This window comes from Pristis pectinata, chromosome 10 (genome assembly GCF_009764475.1).
Source record: "Pristis pectinata isolate sPriPec2 chromosome 10, sPriPec2.1.pri, whole genome shotgun sequence".
In the NCBI taxonomy this organism is placed as follows: domain Eukaryota; kingdom Metazoa; phylum Chordata; class Chondrichthyes; order Rhinopristiformes; family Pristidae; genus Pristis; species Pristis pectinata.
Window position 1 is genome coordinate 11,786,420 of NC_067414.1, and position 20,106 is coordinate 11,806,525.

The 20,106-nt window shown below is 51.7% G+C and overlaps 1 protein-coding gene across 4 annotated transcripts in view; it reads left to right on the top strand.

The window, feature by feature from the left end:
• Positions 1-14,632, top strand: part of slc35f3b (solute carrier family 35 member F3b) — a 61,580-nt gene extending 46,948 nt beyond the window's left edge. For all 4 annotated transcript variants that reach the window (XM_052024558.1, XM_052024559.1, XM_052024560.1 and 1 more), the window contains 2 exons: positions 2,173-2,262; positions 13,818-14,632. In XM_052024558.1, the coding sequence (XP_051880518.1) occupies positions 2,173-2,262; positions 13,818-14,068 (341 nt within the window). In that variant the 3' untranslated portion in view covers positions 14,069-14,632. The remainder of the gene's footprint in view (positions 1-2,172; positions 2,263-13,817) is intronic.
• The last annotated feature ends 5,474 nt before the right edge of the window (positions 14,633-20,106 follow it).

A 20,106-nucleotide genomic window follows, 5' to 3' on the forward strand; every position in this document is an offset into this window, starting at 1 on the left:
AGAGCCCAAAAGAAGTCTGTCCAGCCTCTCCTGATAGCACATGCCCTCTAATCCAGGCAGCATCCAAGTAAACCTCCTCTGCACCCTCTCTAAAGCCTTGACATCCTTCCTATAGTGAGGTGACCAGAATTGCATGCAATACTCTAAATGTGGCCTAAACAGAGTTCTGGAAAGAGGCGTCATAACTTCTTGACTCCGATACTTAATACCTCGATCAATGAAAGCAAGCATTCCATAAGCTGCCTTAACCACCCTGTCTACCTGTGTAGCCACTTTCAATGAGTCATGGACTTGCACCCCAAGGTGTCTCTGCTCTTCCACACTGTGCTGACCACGATGCCTATTCAAACTAATCCCATCTGCCTGCACGTGGTCGATATCTTTCCATTGCCTACCTGATCATGTGCTGGATATGATAACAACTCGTGAACATTGCTTTCTATCTGCTTCCTTCACCTCCCCTGGCAGTGAGTTCCAGGCACCCACCGTTCGCTGTGTAAAAACAAAAACTTGCCCCGCACATCTCCTTTAAACTTTCCCCCCTCTCACCTTAAACTGATGTCCTCTAGTACTTGACATTTCCACCCTGGGAATAAGATTCTGACAGTCTACCCTATCTCTGCCTCTCATAATTTTATAAACTTCTATCAGGTCTCCCCTCAGCCTCCGACGCTCCAGGGAAAACAACCCAAGTTTGTCCAACCTCTTCTTATAGCTCATACCCTCTAATCCAGGGAGCATCCTGGTGAACCTCTTCCACACCGTCTCCAAAACCTCCACACTCTTCCTGTAATGGGGTGACCGGAACTACACGCAATACTCCAAATGTGGCCTAACCAAAGTAACCCCCCTCTGTGACCACCCCCTTCCCCAACACCCCTCCCTCTCTCTGTAACCCCCTCCCCTACACCCTTCCTCTCTATGTAACTCCCTCCCCTACACCCTCCCTCACTCTGTAACCCCCTCCCTACACCCCTATGACCAGTGGTGTTCCACAAGGATCAGTGCTGGAACCATTGTGATGTACACAGTAAAAACAATTCAGACATAAACGTAGGTGAGCTGATTAATGAGTTAGCAGATGACACGAAAATTGGCAGAGTTGTCCATAGTGAGGAAGGTCGTCAAAGGATTCAGCAGGATATCGACCAGCTGGAAATGTGGGCAGAGAAGTGGCAGATGGAGTTTAATCCAGACAAGTGAGAGTTGTTGCACTTTGGGAGGCCAAATCTAACAGGAAAGTATGGAGTTAATGGCAGGATCCTTGGGAGCACTGAGGTGCAGAGGGGGGACTTTACTCGCCCTACGTCCCCTGAAACCATGTGTTCGGCCCTCAGCTTCATTCTTTGTCCTCACTACGACCTGTGACCCTCTGCGATCTCCAGTACATCCTCACGGACGTGCCTGGTCTGGTTTCCCTGTGGAGATCAACATCACGGTCACTTTCCGCCTCCTAGCCTCAGCCCAGACTTCGTTCCCTTCTCCCCAGTCAACAGGAGCAACCACAGAAGACAGAGGGGTTTGCCTGCATAGCAGACGTCCCCAAAACACAGGCATTCGGAGCCAGTGCTTCATGTCCATATAGAGACCTCCGTGGTAACCTTTTATCTGTAGCCCTGCAGGATCTCCGTGGCCCTTGTGTACAAGCAACACGCCTCCTGTTTGCTGTTACAGAGGTGGAAGAAGTGATGGTGTGTCAAGGTCACTTCATGGCCAGTCAGTCAGCAGCAACACTCCCCAGTAGCTGGAAGAGTGTGATATGCATTGTGGTGTAACCCCCTGAGAGCTGACTGCCCAGATCACACCTGCCCCACCAAATGCTGGCAGCTACAAAATCTTGAGGCATCAGTAAGGAAGCAACACACTGATATCCCCATTGTCGGGTTCACTACAGCATTACACAGGGAAATCCCTGTTCGTGAACCAGTGTCCTTGCTCTTTATATGACTTTTACAAACAGTGCTACGATGACCCTCAATCAATTTTAACCCCATTAAAAAGAAATAAAGCAATATCCAGCCTAATATCTATAGTCTTCCCTATCTCTGTTTGGAGGAGATGTCTGCTTGTCAATATCTCATTGGCTTTAAGACACATTGGGATGTGCTGAGGTTGTACAAGGTGGTGCAGTTCTTTCTTTTAACGTCATGGTTTCTGTGTCCATCTTTCCAGCCTTTACCATCCTGATGAATTTCGGGATTGCCGTCACTTCTCCGACATTGATATCCGTGGGAGTGGTCCTCAGCGTTCCCGTAAATGCCGGTAAGAAGGTTTTCTCTCTGACTCTTTCCCTAGAAGTCCCTGGGTTGCAGCAGGAGGCTCTGGGTCTCACAAACCTGCTGTGGTACTCGTTCAAACTCCGCAGGAAATTTACCAATGGGGCGGTGATAGAGGGAATGGGGAGAATGATTTCAGTTGAGGCTGGATGACACCATGGCAGATGGAGTTTAAAACCAGGACAAGGATGGACATTCTGTGAATCACAGCAGCTCAACTGAGGCGTCCAAGATCATAAATCACTTAAAGCTTGTGGGTAGTACCGGATGATTAAAGCTGCAGAGGTTCTCCTGCCAGTATTGGTATTGGTTTATTATTGTCACTTGTACTGAGGTACAGTGAAAAGCTTGTCTTACAAACCGATCGTACAGGTCAATTCATTACACAGTGTAGTTACATTGAGTTAGTACAGAGTGCATTGATGTAGTACAGGTAAAAACAATAACAGTACAGAGTAAAGTGTCACAGCTACAGAGAAAGTGCTGTGCAATAAGGTGCAAGGTCACAACAAGGTAGATCGTGAGGACGTCATCCACCTCATCGTATAAGGGAACCGTTCAATAGTCTTATCACAGTGGGGTAGAAGCTGTCCTTAAGTCTGGTGGTACGTGCCCTCAGGCTCCTGTATCTTCTACCTGATGGAAGAGGAGAGAAGAGTGAGAGACAGTGTGCACACCTCTGCAACAATACAGTGAAGACAGCACACATTAAGTCTCAGAGTGTTGAAGAGGGCAGGCTTGAAGCCCCTTTAGTAGAGAAGATCTAATCAAGACGTCAGAATGATTACAGAAGCCAGGAAGGTGTATGGGAAGGGATTGCTTTCTCTGGCCCAGACCAGAGGAGAAGAATCTGAGACTTAGAGCCAGGTAGTTCAGCCTCGACGAGGGCAGTGACATTTGGAAAACCCCCTGTAGAAGCTGAACATTTTCAAACTTTCTCCCTCGACTTTGACTAACGGTAATGAGGGTTAGGGACCCATGCACTGTATATGGGGTTAAAGTCGAGATGGACCATGTTCTTACTGAATGACAGAATGTCCTTGAGGGGCTGAATGGTCTCTTCCTGTGAGTGAAGTGGTCACACCCAGAGCAGGTACAAGGCCCCAGTTAATTCAGGCCCATGGGAAGATTAGGGTCTGTAAAATCCCAGGCAGAAACTGCAGAGGGAAAAATTGCTCTAAAGACAGAATAAGGTCAACACAAGTGCCCTCTTTACCTCCTTATGTCATCCGAATTTGTCATTGTGAATGGTTCCTGATCTACGGAAATACCAGACGTCAGTGAACCTGGAAGACTATACCCCCGGGATAGCCCTCTTCATCCCTGCTCACAGCCACTCTTTTTCCTCTGAGCCCATTTGCAGCAGTTCCCGCCTCTCCCTTTCCTCCACCTCCCCCGGCACAGAGACCAGCCATCTCTGCCCCCGCCCCCCAACTCTACGGCTGCACTCTGCCTGACCTATCTATTCCCAAGACCTGGGTCTGGTCAGTAACCCCACCAGCTATCCCGTTGTAGCTCTTCCCATCTCCCTGACACACGTTAATTCCAGTTCAACAGGTTCTGTTCAGATCGGATCAGATTTCTTTATTAGTCACATGTACATTGAAACACACAGTGAAACGGATCTTTTGCGTAGAGTGTTCTGGGGGCAGCCCACAAGTGTCGCCACGCTTCCGGCGCCAACATAGCACGCCCACAACTTCCTAACCCGTATGTGGGAGGAAACCAGAGCACCCGGAGGAAACCCACGCAGACATGGGGAGAACGTACAGACTCCTTACAGACAGTGGCCGGAATTGAACCCGGGTCGCTGGCGCTGTAATAGCGTCACGCTAACCGCTACACTACCGTGCCTGTTGAGACATTAATCCGGAGTGGCACCTGCCCACTTGTAACAGATCCCTGGATCTCCCCCATGTCCGGGGGGTTATATCCTTCAACATACTCTGGCCAGTATCATCTGCTGTTAATGGAGCTTTCTGTTACCTGATTGGTTGCCACAGTTCACAGAGTCATAGCAAGATACAGCACAGAAGCCGGCCCTTCAGCCCACCGAGTCTGTGCTGACCATCGATCACCCATTTACACTAATCCAGTTTATTCTCAACACAATCTCAGCAACTCCCCCCAGACTCCACCACACTAGGATCGATCTACAGCAGCTAATTCACCCAACAGAAGTTACTGGGGTATGGTTCCCGAGCAGTTAGAGCTAATGGGGGACGTTTAATGGTCTATCAAATCTGTCACTGTGTGGAGTGCTGCAGTTCCGCAGTTTCATTCCTGCTCCCCTCTACCTGCACGGAGTGACTCTGTGCTCTAAGGCTGGGTTCTGGGTTGGAGCCAGCGGCAGCGGCAGGTACCAGGTGTTGACTCCTCACTCCTTCCTCGAAGCCAGCAGGGTAACCGCTTGAGCTCGGCTCCCTGCAGCTCTGTGAAGGAGCAGCCTTTGAGGGAAGGAAACCTGCCATCCTTGTCCCGTGTGTGATTCCAGTCCCGGGCCAATCTGTTTCTCCAAAGTGACCTTGCAAACCCCTCAGCTGCAGCACCACAATACGCTGTAGCGTCCATGAGACCAGGCTGGCACTGTGGAGACCTGGACCAATAATCCAAACGTGGGCTGTTCAAATCCTCCAGTCCCACAACTTCACTTCAGTTTAAATTGATTGCTCAATAAAATCACTTGTATCAGCGGCAGTTAGCTTTCACAAACATTCCATCGATATTGCTTTACACCACGACATCAATTTATTAATGCAGTGGCAGCTCTATAGAACTCTGGTTAGACCACACTGGAGTATTGTGTTCAGTTCTGGTCGCTTCATTATAGGAAGGATGTGGAAGCTTTAGAGAGGGTGCAGAGGAGATTTACCAGGATGCTGCCTGGATTGGAGAGCATGTCTTATGAGGATAGGTTGAGTGAGCTAGGGCTTTTCTCTTTGGAGAGGAAGATGAGAGGTGACTTGATGGAGTGGACAGTCAGAGACTTTTCCCAGGGCGACAATGGCTAACACGAGGGGGCATAATTTTAAGGTGATTGGAGGAAGATATAAGAGGGATTAGTTTCCACATCCTTCCAATAATGAGGCGACCAGAACTGAACACAATACTCCAAGTATGGTCTAACCAGAGTTTTATAGAGCTGCAACATTACCTCGTGGCTCTTGAACTCAATACCCCGACTAATGAAGGCCAACACTTCTTAATAACCTATCGACCTGCGCAGCAACCTTGAGGGATCTATGGATGTGGACCCCAAGATCCCTCTGTTCTTCCACACTGCTGAGTCCTGCCACTAACCTTGTATTCTGCCTTCAAATTCGATCTCCCGAAGTGTATCACTTCATACTTTTCCAGGTTGAACTCCATCTGCCACTTCTCAGCCCAAAGATTCCAAAGAGAAACTACCCTTTGAGTGAAGATATTTTGCCTCATCTCACTCCTAAATGGCCTTCCTTTTATTTTGAAACTGTGATCCCAAGTTCTGGGCTTCACAGACATGGGAAAAATCCTCCCTGTATCCACCATGTCGAGCCGCTAAGAATTCCACACATTTCAGTAAGGTGGTCTCTCATTCTTCTAAACTCTAGAGAATAGAGACCCGGTCCACTCAGTCTCTCCCTGCAATGCTGGTGAACCTTTGCTGCGCTCTCTATAGTAAGTCAAGCCTTTTTCTAGGCTGGGAGATCAGAACTGTACACAATACTCCAGCTGTGGTCTCAGCAATGCCCTGTGTCACAGCAGTACTCAAATCCAGGCTCTATATAACCCTCTAGAAATAAAGGCCAGCATTATCATTTCTTAATCTTTAAGATAAGATTTCTTTATTAGTCATGTGTACATCGAAACACACAGTGAAATGCGTCTTTTGCGTCGAGTGTTCTGGGGGCAGCCCGCAAGTGTCACCACGCTTCTGGTGCCAACATAGCATGCCCACAACTTCCTAACCCGTACGTCTTTGGAATGTGGGAGGAAACCGGAGCACCTGGAGGAAACCCACGCAGACACAGGGAAAACGTAAAAACTCCTTACAGGAATTGAACCCAGGTCGCTGGCGCTGTAATTAGCGTCAAGCTAACTGCTACACTACACTGCTTGTTAGCTTTAAGCAGTGTGTGTAAGAGGACACCAGCTCTCTTTGAGCATCAACAGTTCCCAATCTCTCACCATTTATAAGATGTGCAGCATTTCAGTTTCCTCCGCTGAAGTGAGTGATGCCACCTTCTCTCCACACTGCACTCCATCCCCAAGTTGCTACCCACTTCCCCTACCTCTTTGCATCTTCACCACTGCCCACAACCCCATGTGGATTTGTGCCATCAGCAAACTTGAAAATGTGTATACGGAAGCAAGTATACCGGTTTGGATACTGTTGGGGGGGGGGGGGGGGGTCGGAGATGACCGTTCAGGAGAAGGCAGCAGTGGCCAGGTCTGTGGCACCAGGACTGGTCCGGAGGCTCAGCGGGGAAGGGTGAAGGCAGATAGGACCCTAGTAATAGGGGACTCGCTAGTTAGGGGGGTGCGGACAGGAGATTCTGTGGCCGCAAAAGGGACTCTGGAATGGTAAGTTGCCTCCCTGGTGCCAGGGTCACGGAGCAGCTACAGAACATTCTCAAAGAAGCAGCCAGGAATCGTTGTGCACAGTGGTACAGGTAGACAAGGGGATGAGGTCCTGCGGAGTGGATATAGGGAGCTAGGGAAGAAGTTAAAAAGCAGGACCTGGAGGGTAGTACTCTCTGGATTACTTCCAGGGCCACGTGCTAGTGAGGGTAAGAATAGGAGGATATGACAAATGAGTGCGTGGCTGAAAAATTGGTGTAGCGGGGCAGGGATTTGGATTCTTTGGACCATTGGGATCTCTTCTGGGGCAAAGGTGACCTTTACAAGAGGGACGGGTTACACTTGAACTGGTGGGGAACTGATATCCTGGCAGGTAGATTTGCTGGTGCTACGAGGGTGGGTTTAGACTAGATTGGCAGGGGGATGGGATCCCAAGCATTAGGGAAGCAAATGAGAGGCTGGAAAGTGATACAGAAGTCAGTGACAGCAAGTTGAGTAGGCATGACAGGCAGGGGGGAATAGCGGGGAGCAAGGAAAGCCTGTTGGATTCAGTTGCATTTATTTCAATGCAAGAGGTCTGACAGGTAAGGTGGATGAACTTAAAGCTTGGATACTACGTAGGACTGGGATATTATAGCCACTACGGCAACGTGGGTAGGAGAGGGACAGGATTGGCAGCCTAATGTTCCGGGGTACAGGTGCTTTAGGCGGGATAGAGGCAGAGGAAACAGGAGGAGTTGCACTTTTGATTAAGGGGAATGTCACAGCAGTAGTAGGAGATGAAATTATTGAAGGATCATCCAGTGAGGCTCTATGGGCGGAGCTGAGAAATAGGAAGGGGATGATCCCATTGTTGGGGTTCACAAGACAAAGGAGCAGAAGTAGGCCATTCGGCCCATCGAGTCCACTCCGCTACCTCACCATGAGCTAAACTATTCCCATCTAAACACTTCCCGGCCTTTTCCCCATACCCCTTGATACCTTGTCTAATTAGGTACCTATCAACCTCTGCCTTAAACACCCCCAATGATCGGGCCTCCACAGCTGTATGTGGCAACGAAATCCACAAATCCACGACCCTCTGGCTAAAAAAATTTCTTCTCATTTCTGTTCTAAAATGGGTACCCTCTAATTCTAAGACTGTGCCTCTAGTCCTGGACTCACCCACCAAGGGAAACAAATTAGCCACATCTACTCTGTCCAGTCCTTCCAACATTCAAAATGTTTCTATGAGGTCCCCTCTCATTCTTCTGTACTCCATTGAGTACAGTCCAAGAGCCAACAAATGCTCATCGTATGTAAGCCCTTTCATTCTGGGAATCATCCTCGTAAATCTCCTCTGAACCCTCTCCAACACCAGTACATCCTTCCTAAGATAAGGGGCCCAAAACTGCGCACAGTACTCCAAATGAGGCCTCACCAGTGCCCCATAGAGCCTCATCAACACTTCCTTACTTTTATACGTTATACCTCTCGAAATGAATGCCAACATAGCGTTCGCCTTTCTTACCGCCGATCCAAACTGGTGGTTAACTTTTAGGGTATCCTGCATGAGGACCCCCCCCCAAGTCCCTTTGCACCTCTGTACTTTGAATTTTCTCCCCATCTAAATAATAATCTGCCCGTTTACTTCTTTTTCCAAAGTGTACAACCGCACATTTCTCAACATTGAATCTCATCTGCCATTTCTTTGCCCATTCTCCTAAACTATCTAAGTCTCTCTGCAACCTTTCTGTTTCTTCAATACTCCCTACTCCTCCACCTATCTTGGTGTCGTCTGCAAACTTAGCCACAAAACCATTTACTCCATAACCTAAACCATCGATATACAGTGTAAAAAGAAGCGGCCCCAACACCGACCCTTGCGGAACACCACTGGTAACCGGCAGCCAACCGGGGTTTGTACTATAGGCCCCCAAATAGTCAACGGGAATTAGAAGAACAAATATGCAGGGAGATTGTGCAGAGTTGTAAGAATAATAGGGTTGTTATAATAGGGGACTTTAACATCCCTAACATAGACTGGGACTGCCAAAATGTTAAGGGCTTAGATGGGGTGGAACTTGTTCAGTGTGCTCAGGAAAGTTTCCTTGGACAATATATGGAGGGCCCTATTAGGGAAGGGGCAAAGCTCGACCTACTCTTGGGTGAGAGGGCGGGGCAGGTGACAGTGGGGGGAGCACTTTGGGACCAGTGACCATTGTTCTATTAGTTTTAAAATGGTTATGGAAAGGGACAGAACTGGTCCACAGGTTCACGTTCTGAGATGGGGCAAGGCAAATTTTGACGGAGCTTGCAAAGGTTGATTGGAGTAGGTTGTTTGCGGGCAAAGGGACCACAGGCAAGTGGGAGGCTTTTAAAGGTGAGAAAGTGAGAGCTCAAGGTCTGCACATTCCTGTTAGAATGAGGGGCAAGGCTGGTAGGAGTAGGGAGCCCTGGACGATGAGGGATATTGAGGCCCTGGCAAGGAAAAAGGAGGCATGGGTCAGGTACAGGCAGCTGGGATTGAGTGTACTCCAGAAGGAAATCAGGGGGGCAAAAAGGGGGCATGAGATAGCTTTGGCAGAGAAGATATGGAAAATCCAAAGAGATTTTATATTAAGGGAAAAAGACGAACTAGAGAGTAGAGCCCCTCAAAGACCAAAGGGGAGACCTTTTTGTGGAGCCACAGGAGCTGGGCAAGGCCCTTAATGAATATTTCTCCTCTGTTTTTACTGTGGAGAGAGACAAGAAGACTTCAGAACTAGGAAAAGTAAATGGGGAAGTCTTGGGGACAGTCAGCATTACAGCAGAGGAAGTGCTGGATGTCTTAAACGGTATGAAGGTAGACAAATCTCTGGGGCCCGACCAGGTAAATCCAAGAACACTGTGGGAGGCTGGAGAAGAAATTGTGGAAGTCCTGGCTGGGATATTTGCATCACCATTAGCCGCGGGTGGGATTGGTATTGGTATTAGTTTATTATTGTCACTTGTACCGAGGTACAGTGAAAAGCTTGTCTTACAAACCGATCATGCAGGTCAATTCATTACACGGTGCGGTTACATTGAGTTAGTACAGAGTGCATTGATGAAGTACAGGTAAAAACAGTAACAGTACAGAGTAAAATGTCACAGCTACAGAGAAAGTGCAGTGCAATAAGGTGCAAGGTCACAACAAGGTAGATTGTGAGGTCAGAGTCCATCTCATCGTATAAGGGAACCGTTCAATAGTCTTATCACAGTGGGATAGAAGCTGTCCTTGAGCCTGGTGGTACGTGCCCTCAGGCTCCTGTATCTTCTGCCTAATGGCGGAGGAGAGAAGAGAGAATGTCCTGGGTGGGTGGGATCTTTGATTATGCTGGCTGCTTCACCAAGACAGCGAGAGGTATAGACAGAGTCCATGGAGGGAAGGCTGATTTCCGTAATGCGCTGGGCTGTGTCCACAACTCTCTGCAGTTTCTTGCAGTCCTGGGCAGAGCAGTTGCCGTACCAAGCCATGATACATCCAGATAGGACGCTTTCTGTGGTGCATCGGTAAAAGTTGGTGAGAATCAAAGGGGACAAACCAAATTTCTTTAGCCTCCTGAGGAGGTAGAGGCGCTGGTGAGCTTTCTTGGCCATGGCATCCATGTGATTTGACCAGGACAGGCTGTTGGTGATGTTCACTCCCAGGAACTTGAAGCTCTCAACCCTCTCGACCTCAGCACCACTGATGTAGACGGGTGCATGTACACCGTACCGTCAATGACCAGCTCTTTTGACTGGAGGATGGCGAATGTTGTGCCTTTATTAATGAAGGGCGGCAAAGAAAAACCTGGGAACTATAGACCAGTAAGTGTAACATCTGTGGGAGGTAAGTTACTGGAGAGGATTCTGAGGGACAAGATATACGTACATCTGAAAAGACAGGGGTTGTTGAGGGGTAGCAGCATGGCTTTGTGCGTGGGAGATCATGTCTTACCAACGTCATTTGTTTTGATGAGTTGACTAAGAAAGTTGATGAGGGCCGGGTGGTAGACCTGTGCTAAGGTTCCACATGATGGGCTGCTATGGAAGGTTAGATCACATGGAATCCAGGGGGAGCTGGATGATTGGATTCACAACTGGCTTGATGGTGCAAAGCAGAGGGTGTTAGTGGAAGGTTGTTTCTCGGACTGGAGGCCTGTGACTAGTGGTGTGCCTCAGGGGTTGCTGCTGGACGATTTGGATGAGAATGTACAAGGCATAGTTAGTAAGTTTGCAGGTGACACTAAAATAGGTGGTATAGTGCACAGTGAAGAAGGTTATGAAAAATTACAGGGGGATCTTGATCAGCTGAGTAAGTGGGTCGAGGAATGGCAAATGGAGTTTAATTCGGATAAGTGCGAGGTGTTGCACTTTGGAAAATGAAATCCAGGTAGGACTTTCACAGTGAACAGTAGGGCCCTGGGGAGTGTTGTAGAACAGAGGGACCTAGGCGTACAGGTACATAGTTCCCTGAAGGTGGAGTCACAGGGAGACAGGGTGGTGAAGAAGTTTCTTGGCACACTGGCCTTCGACAGTATAAAAGTTGGGAGGTCATGGTGCGGTTCTACAGGATGCTGGTGAGGCCACACTTGGGAGTATTGTGTTCAGTTTTGGTCGCCCCACTATAGGAAGGATGTTATTAAACTAGAAAGAGTGCAGAAAAGGTTTAGAAGGATGCTGCCAGGACTCGAGGGACTAAGTTATAGGGAGAGGTTGGACAGGTTAGGACTTTTTTCCTTGGAGCGTAGGAGACTGAGAGGTGATCTTATAGAGGTGTATAAAATCACGAGGGGCATAGATAGGGTGAATGCACTCAGTCTTTTTCCCAGGATTTGAGGTGAGGGGGAAAGATTTAACAGGAACTTGAGGGGTAACTTTATTACACAAAGGGTGTATTCTATGTGGAATGAGCTGCCAGAGGAAGTGGTTGAGTCAGGTACAATAACAACTTTTAAAAGACGGTTGCAGGTGGATAGGAAAGGTTTAAAGGTTATGGGCCAAACGCTGGCAAATGGGACCAGCTTGAATGGGGCATACTGATTGGCATGGCCCAGTTGGGCCGAAGGGCCTGTTTCCGTGCTGTATGACTCCATAATATGACATTTGGCCCCCTCAGCCAAATCATTGTGAGAGACTGTGAATAGCTGGGGCCCGACCACTAATCCATTCCACATCCCACCAGTCACAGCCTGCCATCTGAACAGGACCCTCTCCTTGCTACACTCTGATTTCCATCTGATAAACAGCTCTCAATTTGTGCCAGAATAGTACCCGTAATTCTGTGAGCTCTAACCCTTGTGCACCATCGCCTACACAGGAGCTTGTCCTGAAAATCCAAATCAATCTCAGCTGGTTCCCCGCATTCACTTACGAGATGCATCCTCAGGGAACGCCAGGAGATCAGATACACAAGATCACATCCATAAAACCATGTTGACACTGCTCAGTCATTCTCGATACCATGATATCAGATACTTTACAACAGATTTCAGGAAGGAAGCAAGTGCAACAAAGAAAGGAGGCCAGGTACACAGTGGGACCTGACCACAACAGTGAGAATGTCAACATGTAGGCATCGCTGAACCAGAGGGGTCAGGGGTACGTGTGACCATGACTATATATCAGTGGGGTCAGGATTAGAGGTGACTGGGGACTGTGTCGGTGAGGTGGGGCCGTGAGTGACTGGGGACTGTGTCGGTGGGACGGTGAGTGACCGGGGACCTGGTACCTGTGAGGCTCACGGGCAGCAGGGTTTGGATTGTCCCCGATGACCAGGGGAGATGTTTGCATGGAGCCAGGAGCGACCTGTGAGCAGGGGTCTGACCAGCGGCTGACCAGGTGTTGACTGTGAACCTGCACAGAGAAACTGCCCCAAGTGTCGCAGTGTGTGGGCAGTCGCTGGTCACGGCCCCAGACCCGACACCTGGAGACGTTAATGTCCCGGTCCCCCTCAGTGAGTTGCCTCTGAGTGCTGGGGAATGATTGCCTGTGGCAGCCAAACTCCACGTGTTCAGCTGGGGCAGTTTTGTGCTGGTCCTGCCTCGGATGTAACACAGGTACACACCGGAGCAGTCGAGGTGGCAGCGATCGAGGGTGCCGTGAGGGTGAGAGTGGAGGTTTCAGTGGATGGAGCTCTGTGTGGAATCGGACACCCCACCCGCGGAGGTTGGCACCAGGAGACGGCGAGTGGTGAGAGGCAGCTGAGAGCTGGGGAAACAGGTGGGGCAGAGGCGAGGCGTCTGGATGAATGACCGGCCCGATGTGAGCAGGGCGGTCATGGGCTGGGACCTGGTCCAGGTGGTGGGGGTGAATTTGGTTTGGGGCTGCCCCGTGTTGAGGTGGGGGGGGGGGTGGGGGACAGCGGGAGCAGGAGGTGTGGAGGAGGCGGAGGAAGGGGGTGAGGCAGAGGGGGTGCAGTGTGGATGTGGAGAGAGTGTCTGGGTGGGATGGGGGAAACGGTTGCCGATCTACTCCGCTGCCCTGGAGAAACCAGGGGGCCCTGAGGGGAAGCTGGGGCCACCAAGGGATGACCTCAACTCGCCCCTCCCTCCCTCCCTACCCACCACATCCTCTGGGCAGTAGATGGTGGGAGCGGTGGAGGGGGGAAAAGCGGGACCCCAACCCCAACACACTAAGGCCGCCTCTCGTCTCTATCTCTCACTCCCCCTCCCACGTCCTCTCTCCCCCCTTTCTCCCCTCCCTCTTTCTCCCCCCGTCTCCCCCTCCCTCTCTCCCTCCACCTCCCCCCTCTCCCACCTCCTCTCTCCCCCCTTTCTCCCCTCCCTCTCTCTCCCCCCGTCTCCCCCTCCCTCTCTCTCCCCCCGTCTCCCCCTCCCTCTCTCCCTCCACCTTCCCCTCTCCCACCTCCTCTCTCCCCCCTTTCTCCCCTCCCTCTCTCTCTCCCTCTCCCTCCACCTCCCCCTCTCTCTCTCCTTGTCTCTCTTCCCTTCTCTCCCTCTCTCTCTCTCCCTCCCTCCCTCCCTCCCTCCCTCCCAGTGGCGGACGCCTACTCCAGCGACATCATCTTCAACGGGGTGAGAGTGGTGGCCGTGCTGATCATCTGCCTGGGCTTCCTGCTCCTCCTGCTGCCCGAGGAATGGGACCGGCTCGCCATCGCCTTCCTCGGCCGCTTCCGAGTCAGCAAGAAGGAGGAGCCGGTAGAGGAGCGGCCGGATCCCGGGTTCTCGGGGCAGAGCCGGAGCAAGGGCTCCCGGACCTCTGCCGCCACCTTCTCGCATTCCTTCTAGTGCCGCGGAGACCCCCCTTCCTGGAGGTTGCCAGGGTTTTCAGAGGAACAGCAACCTTTTCTGGCGAGAGGCAGGAAGACACGGATCGCTCATATCACATATGGGTGCCTATTTCCTACCGATATTTCCAAAGACGTGTTGTCTGACACATTGTGCCGCCGACGGGGACGTGGCTGATAGTTCATTGCCCGGAGGTTTGGGTTGGTGGTGGGACAGTGGGATTGGTCCGGGGTTGAGGGGTGGGGGTGTGTGTTCCACCCTGCCGATACACCGCGCTGCCCGGGTGCAGTGTTGAGGGGGCATCGGTTGTACGGTGCACCTGTCCACCGGCTGGCCCCTGGCGCTGGGCGGCTCCGCCGGTCTCTCGGTGATGCCTCACGCAGTTGAGAAGCTGCTTTTCCTCCTGTCCGCTCCCCCACCCCTACCCCCCCCCCCCCACCAGGCGGTGCATCCGAGCCCTGGGTCACTCGGTGACGTGCTGCCTTTGACCGCCTGAACCGTCCCGCCGCCTGCAATGTCCCATCACAACTCCTGACCGCTTTATGCTCTTCCACCCCCCACCCCACCCCCCCCCCACCTTCCCGCCCGGCGCTCTCTCCCCCGCCCCCTGCCCAGCGCTCTCCCCCCCCCCGGCACTCTGCCCCCCCCGGCACTCACCCCCGCTCTCCCCCCCCCGCCCCCACGCCTACCTCCGCTCCCCACCCCCCACCCAACGCCTGGCGCTTCCCCCCCCCCCCGGCGCTCATCCCCTCCCCACCCGGCACTCTGCCCCCCCGGCACTCACCCCCGCTCTCCCCCCCCCCCACCCAACGCCTGGCGCTTCCCCCCACCCCCCCCCCCCCCCCCCGGCGCTCCGTCCCTCCGCCTGGCGCTCTCCCCCCCCCCCCCCCGGCGCTCATCCCCTCCCCACCTGGCACTCTGCCCCCCCCCCCGGCACTCACCCCCGCTCTCCCCCCCCCCCGCCCCCACGCCTACCTCCGCTCCCCCCCCACCCAACGCCTGGTGCTCCCCCCCGGCACTCTGCCCCCCCCCCGGCACTCACCCCCGCTCTTCCCCCCCCCCACCCAACGCCTGGCGCTTCCTCCCCCCCACCCCCCGGCGCTCCGTCCCTCCGCCCGGCGCTCTCCCCCCACCCCCGCGCTCATCCCCTTCCCGCCCGGCCCTCTGCCCCCCCCCCCCCCCCAACCCCCGGCGCTCACCCCCGCTCTCTCTACCCCCACGCCTGGCGCTCCCTCCCGCCGCCCGGCGCTCCCCACTCCCCGCCGGTACTGAGTTCTAAGGGCTCCGGTCAGCAGTCCCGGGGCCGCCGGCGGAGGACGGGGAGGGTGTCGGTGTCCCGGGCGGCCGCGGTGGGAGAGCCTTCCTCCACCGGGAACCGTGAGCGGGGGACTGGCGGGGACCCGCCCGGACAACTCCGGGTGGGCTTGGCCGGCGCGCTGTCCCGTGTGGAGACCGCCCCCGGGTCCCGAACCCGGACCAGGGGTCGCACCCATTGTCGGAGAGTCAGACAGCCCTTCGGCCCGCCGACTCCGTGCAACCTTCAACCATGCACACTCGTCCTATTTTATTCTCCCCACATTCCCATTCCCTCCCCCCTCCAGATTACAGCGGCCAATTCACCCACCAACCCGCACATCTATGGGGAAAATGGAGCGCCCGGGGTGGTGATGGGGGGTGGTGTGTGTGGGGGGGGGTGTGTGGTGGTGGGCGTGTGAGAGTGTGTGGGGTGGTGGTGGGCGGGGTGGTGTGGTGGGTGTGTGGGGTTGGGGGTGTAGTGGTGTGATGGTTGGGGGGGTTGGTGCTGGTGGGGAAAAGCCATGAAGCACCGGGGGTCAGGATTGAACCGGGGTCTCCGGCGCTGGGAGGCAGCGGCTCTCCCCGAGCTGTTGGCTGTGTGACACTCAGGGAAGGGACAGTGTGGCTGGTGGTCAATGTGCCCCCTCCCCACCACCACTGGAATCAGCCCTTCCTCTGCCCCCACCCTCTCCTCCTGGTCCCACCCTCTTCCTCTGCCCTTACCCTGCATCTCTGCCCCACCCTCCGCCCCCCACCCTCCTCCTCTGCCCCTACCCTCTGCCCCCACCCTCCACCTCTGCCCTCACCCTCCTCCTCTGCCCGATCCTCCATCTCTGCCCTCACCCTCTCCAACTTCCCAGAAAGGCCCGAGATTGCGCGCTGGGTTCAGAGACTTTGAGCTGCTCTGTGCTGTGAAGCCAGCTCTGAGAGTAGCCCAGATGTCAAATCAAGGTGCTGTCCGCCCCCGGAAGGTCACCAGGAGAACAGAGGGAGCTCCCTCACAAGAGAGCACGGCCCTGGTTCTGGCGCCGGGAGCATTGGCCCAGTCCCTGGTGCGGGGCTGGCGCCCACAGTCTCCAAGCTCCAGAACCACATGTAGCAGCACTCCCAGTGAGGAATCTTCCCTCCGATTGAACCAATCCGCCTCCGGTGTCCCGCTGACATCCAACATGCTTTTTATATTTAAAATTGTGAATCAAAACACTGGACTAAATACAAAGAGAGCTCTTGTGTTAGGACTGACACACAAACGTCTCTCCCGCCTTTGAATTTTCTACTGGTACCCACCGAGACAGAACACTTTTAGGTAGTGCTTGCATGTTCCTTGAAACTATTAAATGTGTCTGAATGTATGTGTTTTTTAAAAGAAAAATCTACTGGTCACTGGAAATAAAGCATGACTTTGAGGTATACAACACCGCGTGGTCTTCACTGCCAACACCCACTACACGGCTCCTAGAGTTGGATGTGTTCCTGGAGACTCTATCACCCAACCTCCTGCCCTCACCCCCAACGGTCCTGCCTGTTCTGTTTGTTCTTCATCAAGAGACAAACTTCGCGTGGGTTTAACATCTGAACATTTTATTAACCAACACCAGCTGGCTTGCTTTCCCTCTCTTTTTACAGCCACTTTCTGTTCCCCCCATGTGACCCCTTGCATTGCCTACTGGGAACTGTAGTTCTTTATTATAACTACATAATAACACATCTTCCCCCTTTAAAGAAAAACAAACACAATACTTGTCCTTATAAACCTGCCAAGAACCCTTGTCCACTCAGCAGCTTTCAATCAGTCTCTGAGGTGGCTTAATGGTCCTTTTTGGTCTGGGACTTGTTTCCCCAGGTGTGTTGCTTTCATTTGCTGCATTGGTGTTTTCCTGGGAACTCTGGTCCTCATGATCATTTCCTCCATATGCTGGCCCCTTTGGTGTACTGACACGGAATGGGTCACAGTCATGGGTTGGAGCTTGTGATTGGAGATCCACGCGGTTCCTCCTCAGAGGTGTCCCTCACTCTGTCTGGATCTGGGATGAATGTGGATTTACTTCCTCTTGCACAACTCCTTGCATGGACCATGAGTCAGAATCATGATCTCGGATTCGCACTTGATCCCCAGGCTTCAGGACTGGAAGGCTTTTCGCTGTCTTGTGATTCTGTTTCTGTTTTTCTTTCCCTTCCTCTTTAGCCTGTTTGACCTTGTGTGCTCCTTCAGGTGTCGACAGGTTTTCATGTATTGGAAGGTTAGTGCGTATGCGTCGACCCATCAGTATTTAGGCTGGTGAAAGGCCGTTCTGCAGTGGCACACTTCTGTAAATCATTAGACCTCTGTGGAAATCCTCTCGTCCACCTTGCGCTTTCTTCACCACCTTAACTGAACTCTCTGCTAGGCCATTAGATTTTGGGTGATGTGGGCTTGAGGTTATATGTCGAAACCCCCAAACATTGGCAAAGGATTCAAATTCACAGCTCGAAAATTGTGGACCATTGTCTGATACTACTTCACATGGAACTCCATGCCTCGCAAACACAGCTTTCAGGAACGTGATAGTTTTGCTGGACGTTGATTGCAGTGTCGCAACCTCTGGGTAATTGGAAAAGTAGTCTGTTACAACAATATGGCTCTTCCCATTACAGTCAAACAAATCCACTCCAACTCTGAAATACGGCCTGTCTGATACAGGGTGCGGTGTAAGTGGTTCTGCTTGCTGCTTTGGTCTGTAGGTAAGGCATATTTCACATGAAGCAGTGGTCCAGCTGATGTCTCGGTTCATTCTTGGCCAGTACATCACTTCACGTGCTCCACGTTTACATTTTTCCTCCCCAAGATGCCCTTCATGTATCTTCTGGAGCATCTCCTTGCGTAGTGACACTGGAATCACAAACCTGTTCCCTTTGAAGACCATATCTTTCACTACTGACAGTTCAGCTCTGCATGCCCAATAATCCCAAATACACATTGGACAGTCATCCTTCGCTGCTGGCCATCCTTTCCGTATTGTATCCTTGAGTACTTGAGTACATTGTTTCATCTGCCTCTGCTGCTTTCCTAATCTGCTCTGTTCTACCCGGAGATACTGGAAGAGAGGTGACAATCATGTCAACATAGGCCTGTATGTCTGCATTAACCTGTTGGTCACTTTTTTCTGTCTTGTCGACTGCTCAAGACAGAGCATCAGCAGCAAACATATATTTTCCTGGTGTGTAGATCATCTTCACATCATATTTCTGCAGCCTTATCAACATGCACTGTATCCTCATGGGACAGTCATTCAGTGGTTTGGACATAATTGAGACCAATGGTTTATGGTCTGTCTCTACTTCAATAGCTTGCCCATCGATGTACTGATGAAACTTTTCACATGCATATGTAGTGCCGAGAAGCTCTTTCTCTATCTGTGCATAGTTGGCTTCCACATTTGTTAAAGCCCTTGATGCATAGGCCACAGGTTGCCATGTGCCATCATGCTGCTGCAGCAGTACTGATCCAAGGCCGTGCTGGGACGCATCAGCTGATATCCTGATACACCTTTCCGGATCATAAAACTTCAGCACGGGCTCTTCGGTTAGGACCCTCTTAAATGTCTGGAAACTCTTCTTGCTCATGAGACCAAATCCATTCATTTTGTTGCTCAAGGAGTGACCTAAGTGGTGCTGACACTGTTGGCAGTTGAGGGATGAACTCAGCCAAGTAAGTCACCATCCCTAAGAAACGCCTCACCTCCTCTTTGTTTTGGGGCCTCTCCATGTTTTCGATGGCTGACGTATTTCTTGGGTCAGGCTTCAAGGATCTTTACACCAAACTCACATTTCTCTTTAATTTCAAATTGACATTCCTTGTCATGTCAAGCACTTGTCTCAGTCAAGTATCACGTTCCTCCTTGGTGGACCCCCAGACGATGATGTCATCCATCATGGTCTCGACACCAGGTACGCCCTCGAAAATCATGTGGATAGTTTTCTGGCAGACCTGGTGCGGACAGGATCCCATATGGCAGCTGAAGATAGTGATATCTTCCCTGTGGTGTGTTAAAAGTACACAATCTCGAACTTGCCTCATCAAGCTTCCTCTGCCAAAATCTAGATGATGTGTTGAGCTTGCTAAACCATTTGGCACCTGAAAACCAGGACATGATCTCTTTTCACATGCACTCAGACCTAATATTTGCTGTACTCTCTTTTCTACAATCTGCAGCTGTGATTTTAAGTGCTGCCCCTTGTGCTTAAAGGTCACTATACAGCCCCCTTTTACTGGAACTTTCTCTCCAGTGTAGCCTGTCACTTTTAACTTCACAGGGTAAATCTTACTCTGAGAGTCTTATAATCATCCATGGATAACAGATTCACCTGAGCTCTGGTGTCAAGCTTGATTGGAATTACTGTCCATTCACAGTTACTGGAACAATCCATTCTGTTTTACCAGCAGCCACAGTCTGTCCAGAATCCACAAAGAATTCCTCCATTTCCTCATCAACTGTGTACACCTTTCTCTTGTTAGCCCCAGCTTTGCAGCACCTTGCAAAGTGATTCTTCTTCCCACAGCTATTGTAGGACTTCCCATAAGCAGGACACATCTTTGGAATTTGTCTACCTCCACATCTGCTGCATTTGCTGTTTGAGCCTTCCTCTTTGCTTTGCTGTGGCTTTCAGAAATGCCTTGTGTGCTGCTTCTTTGTTTTTACAGCACGCACTGTTATGTCTGCCCTGTGTAGCTCCTTAGCTTGTGCTCATGTGGTTTCTGCTGA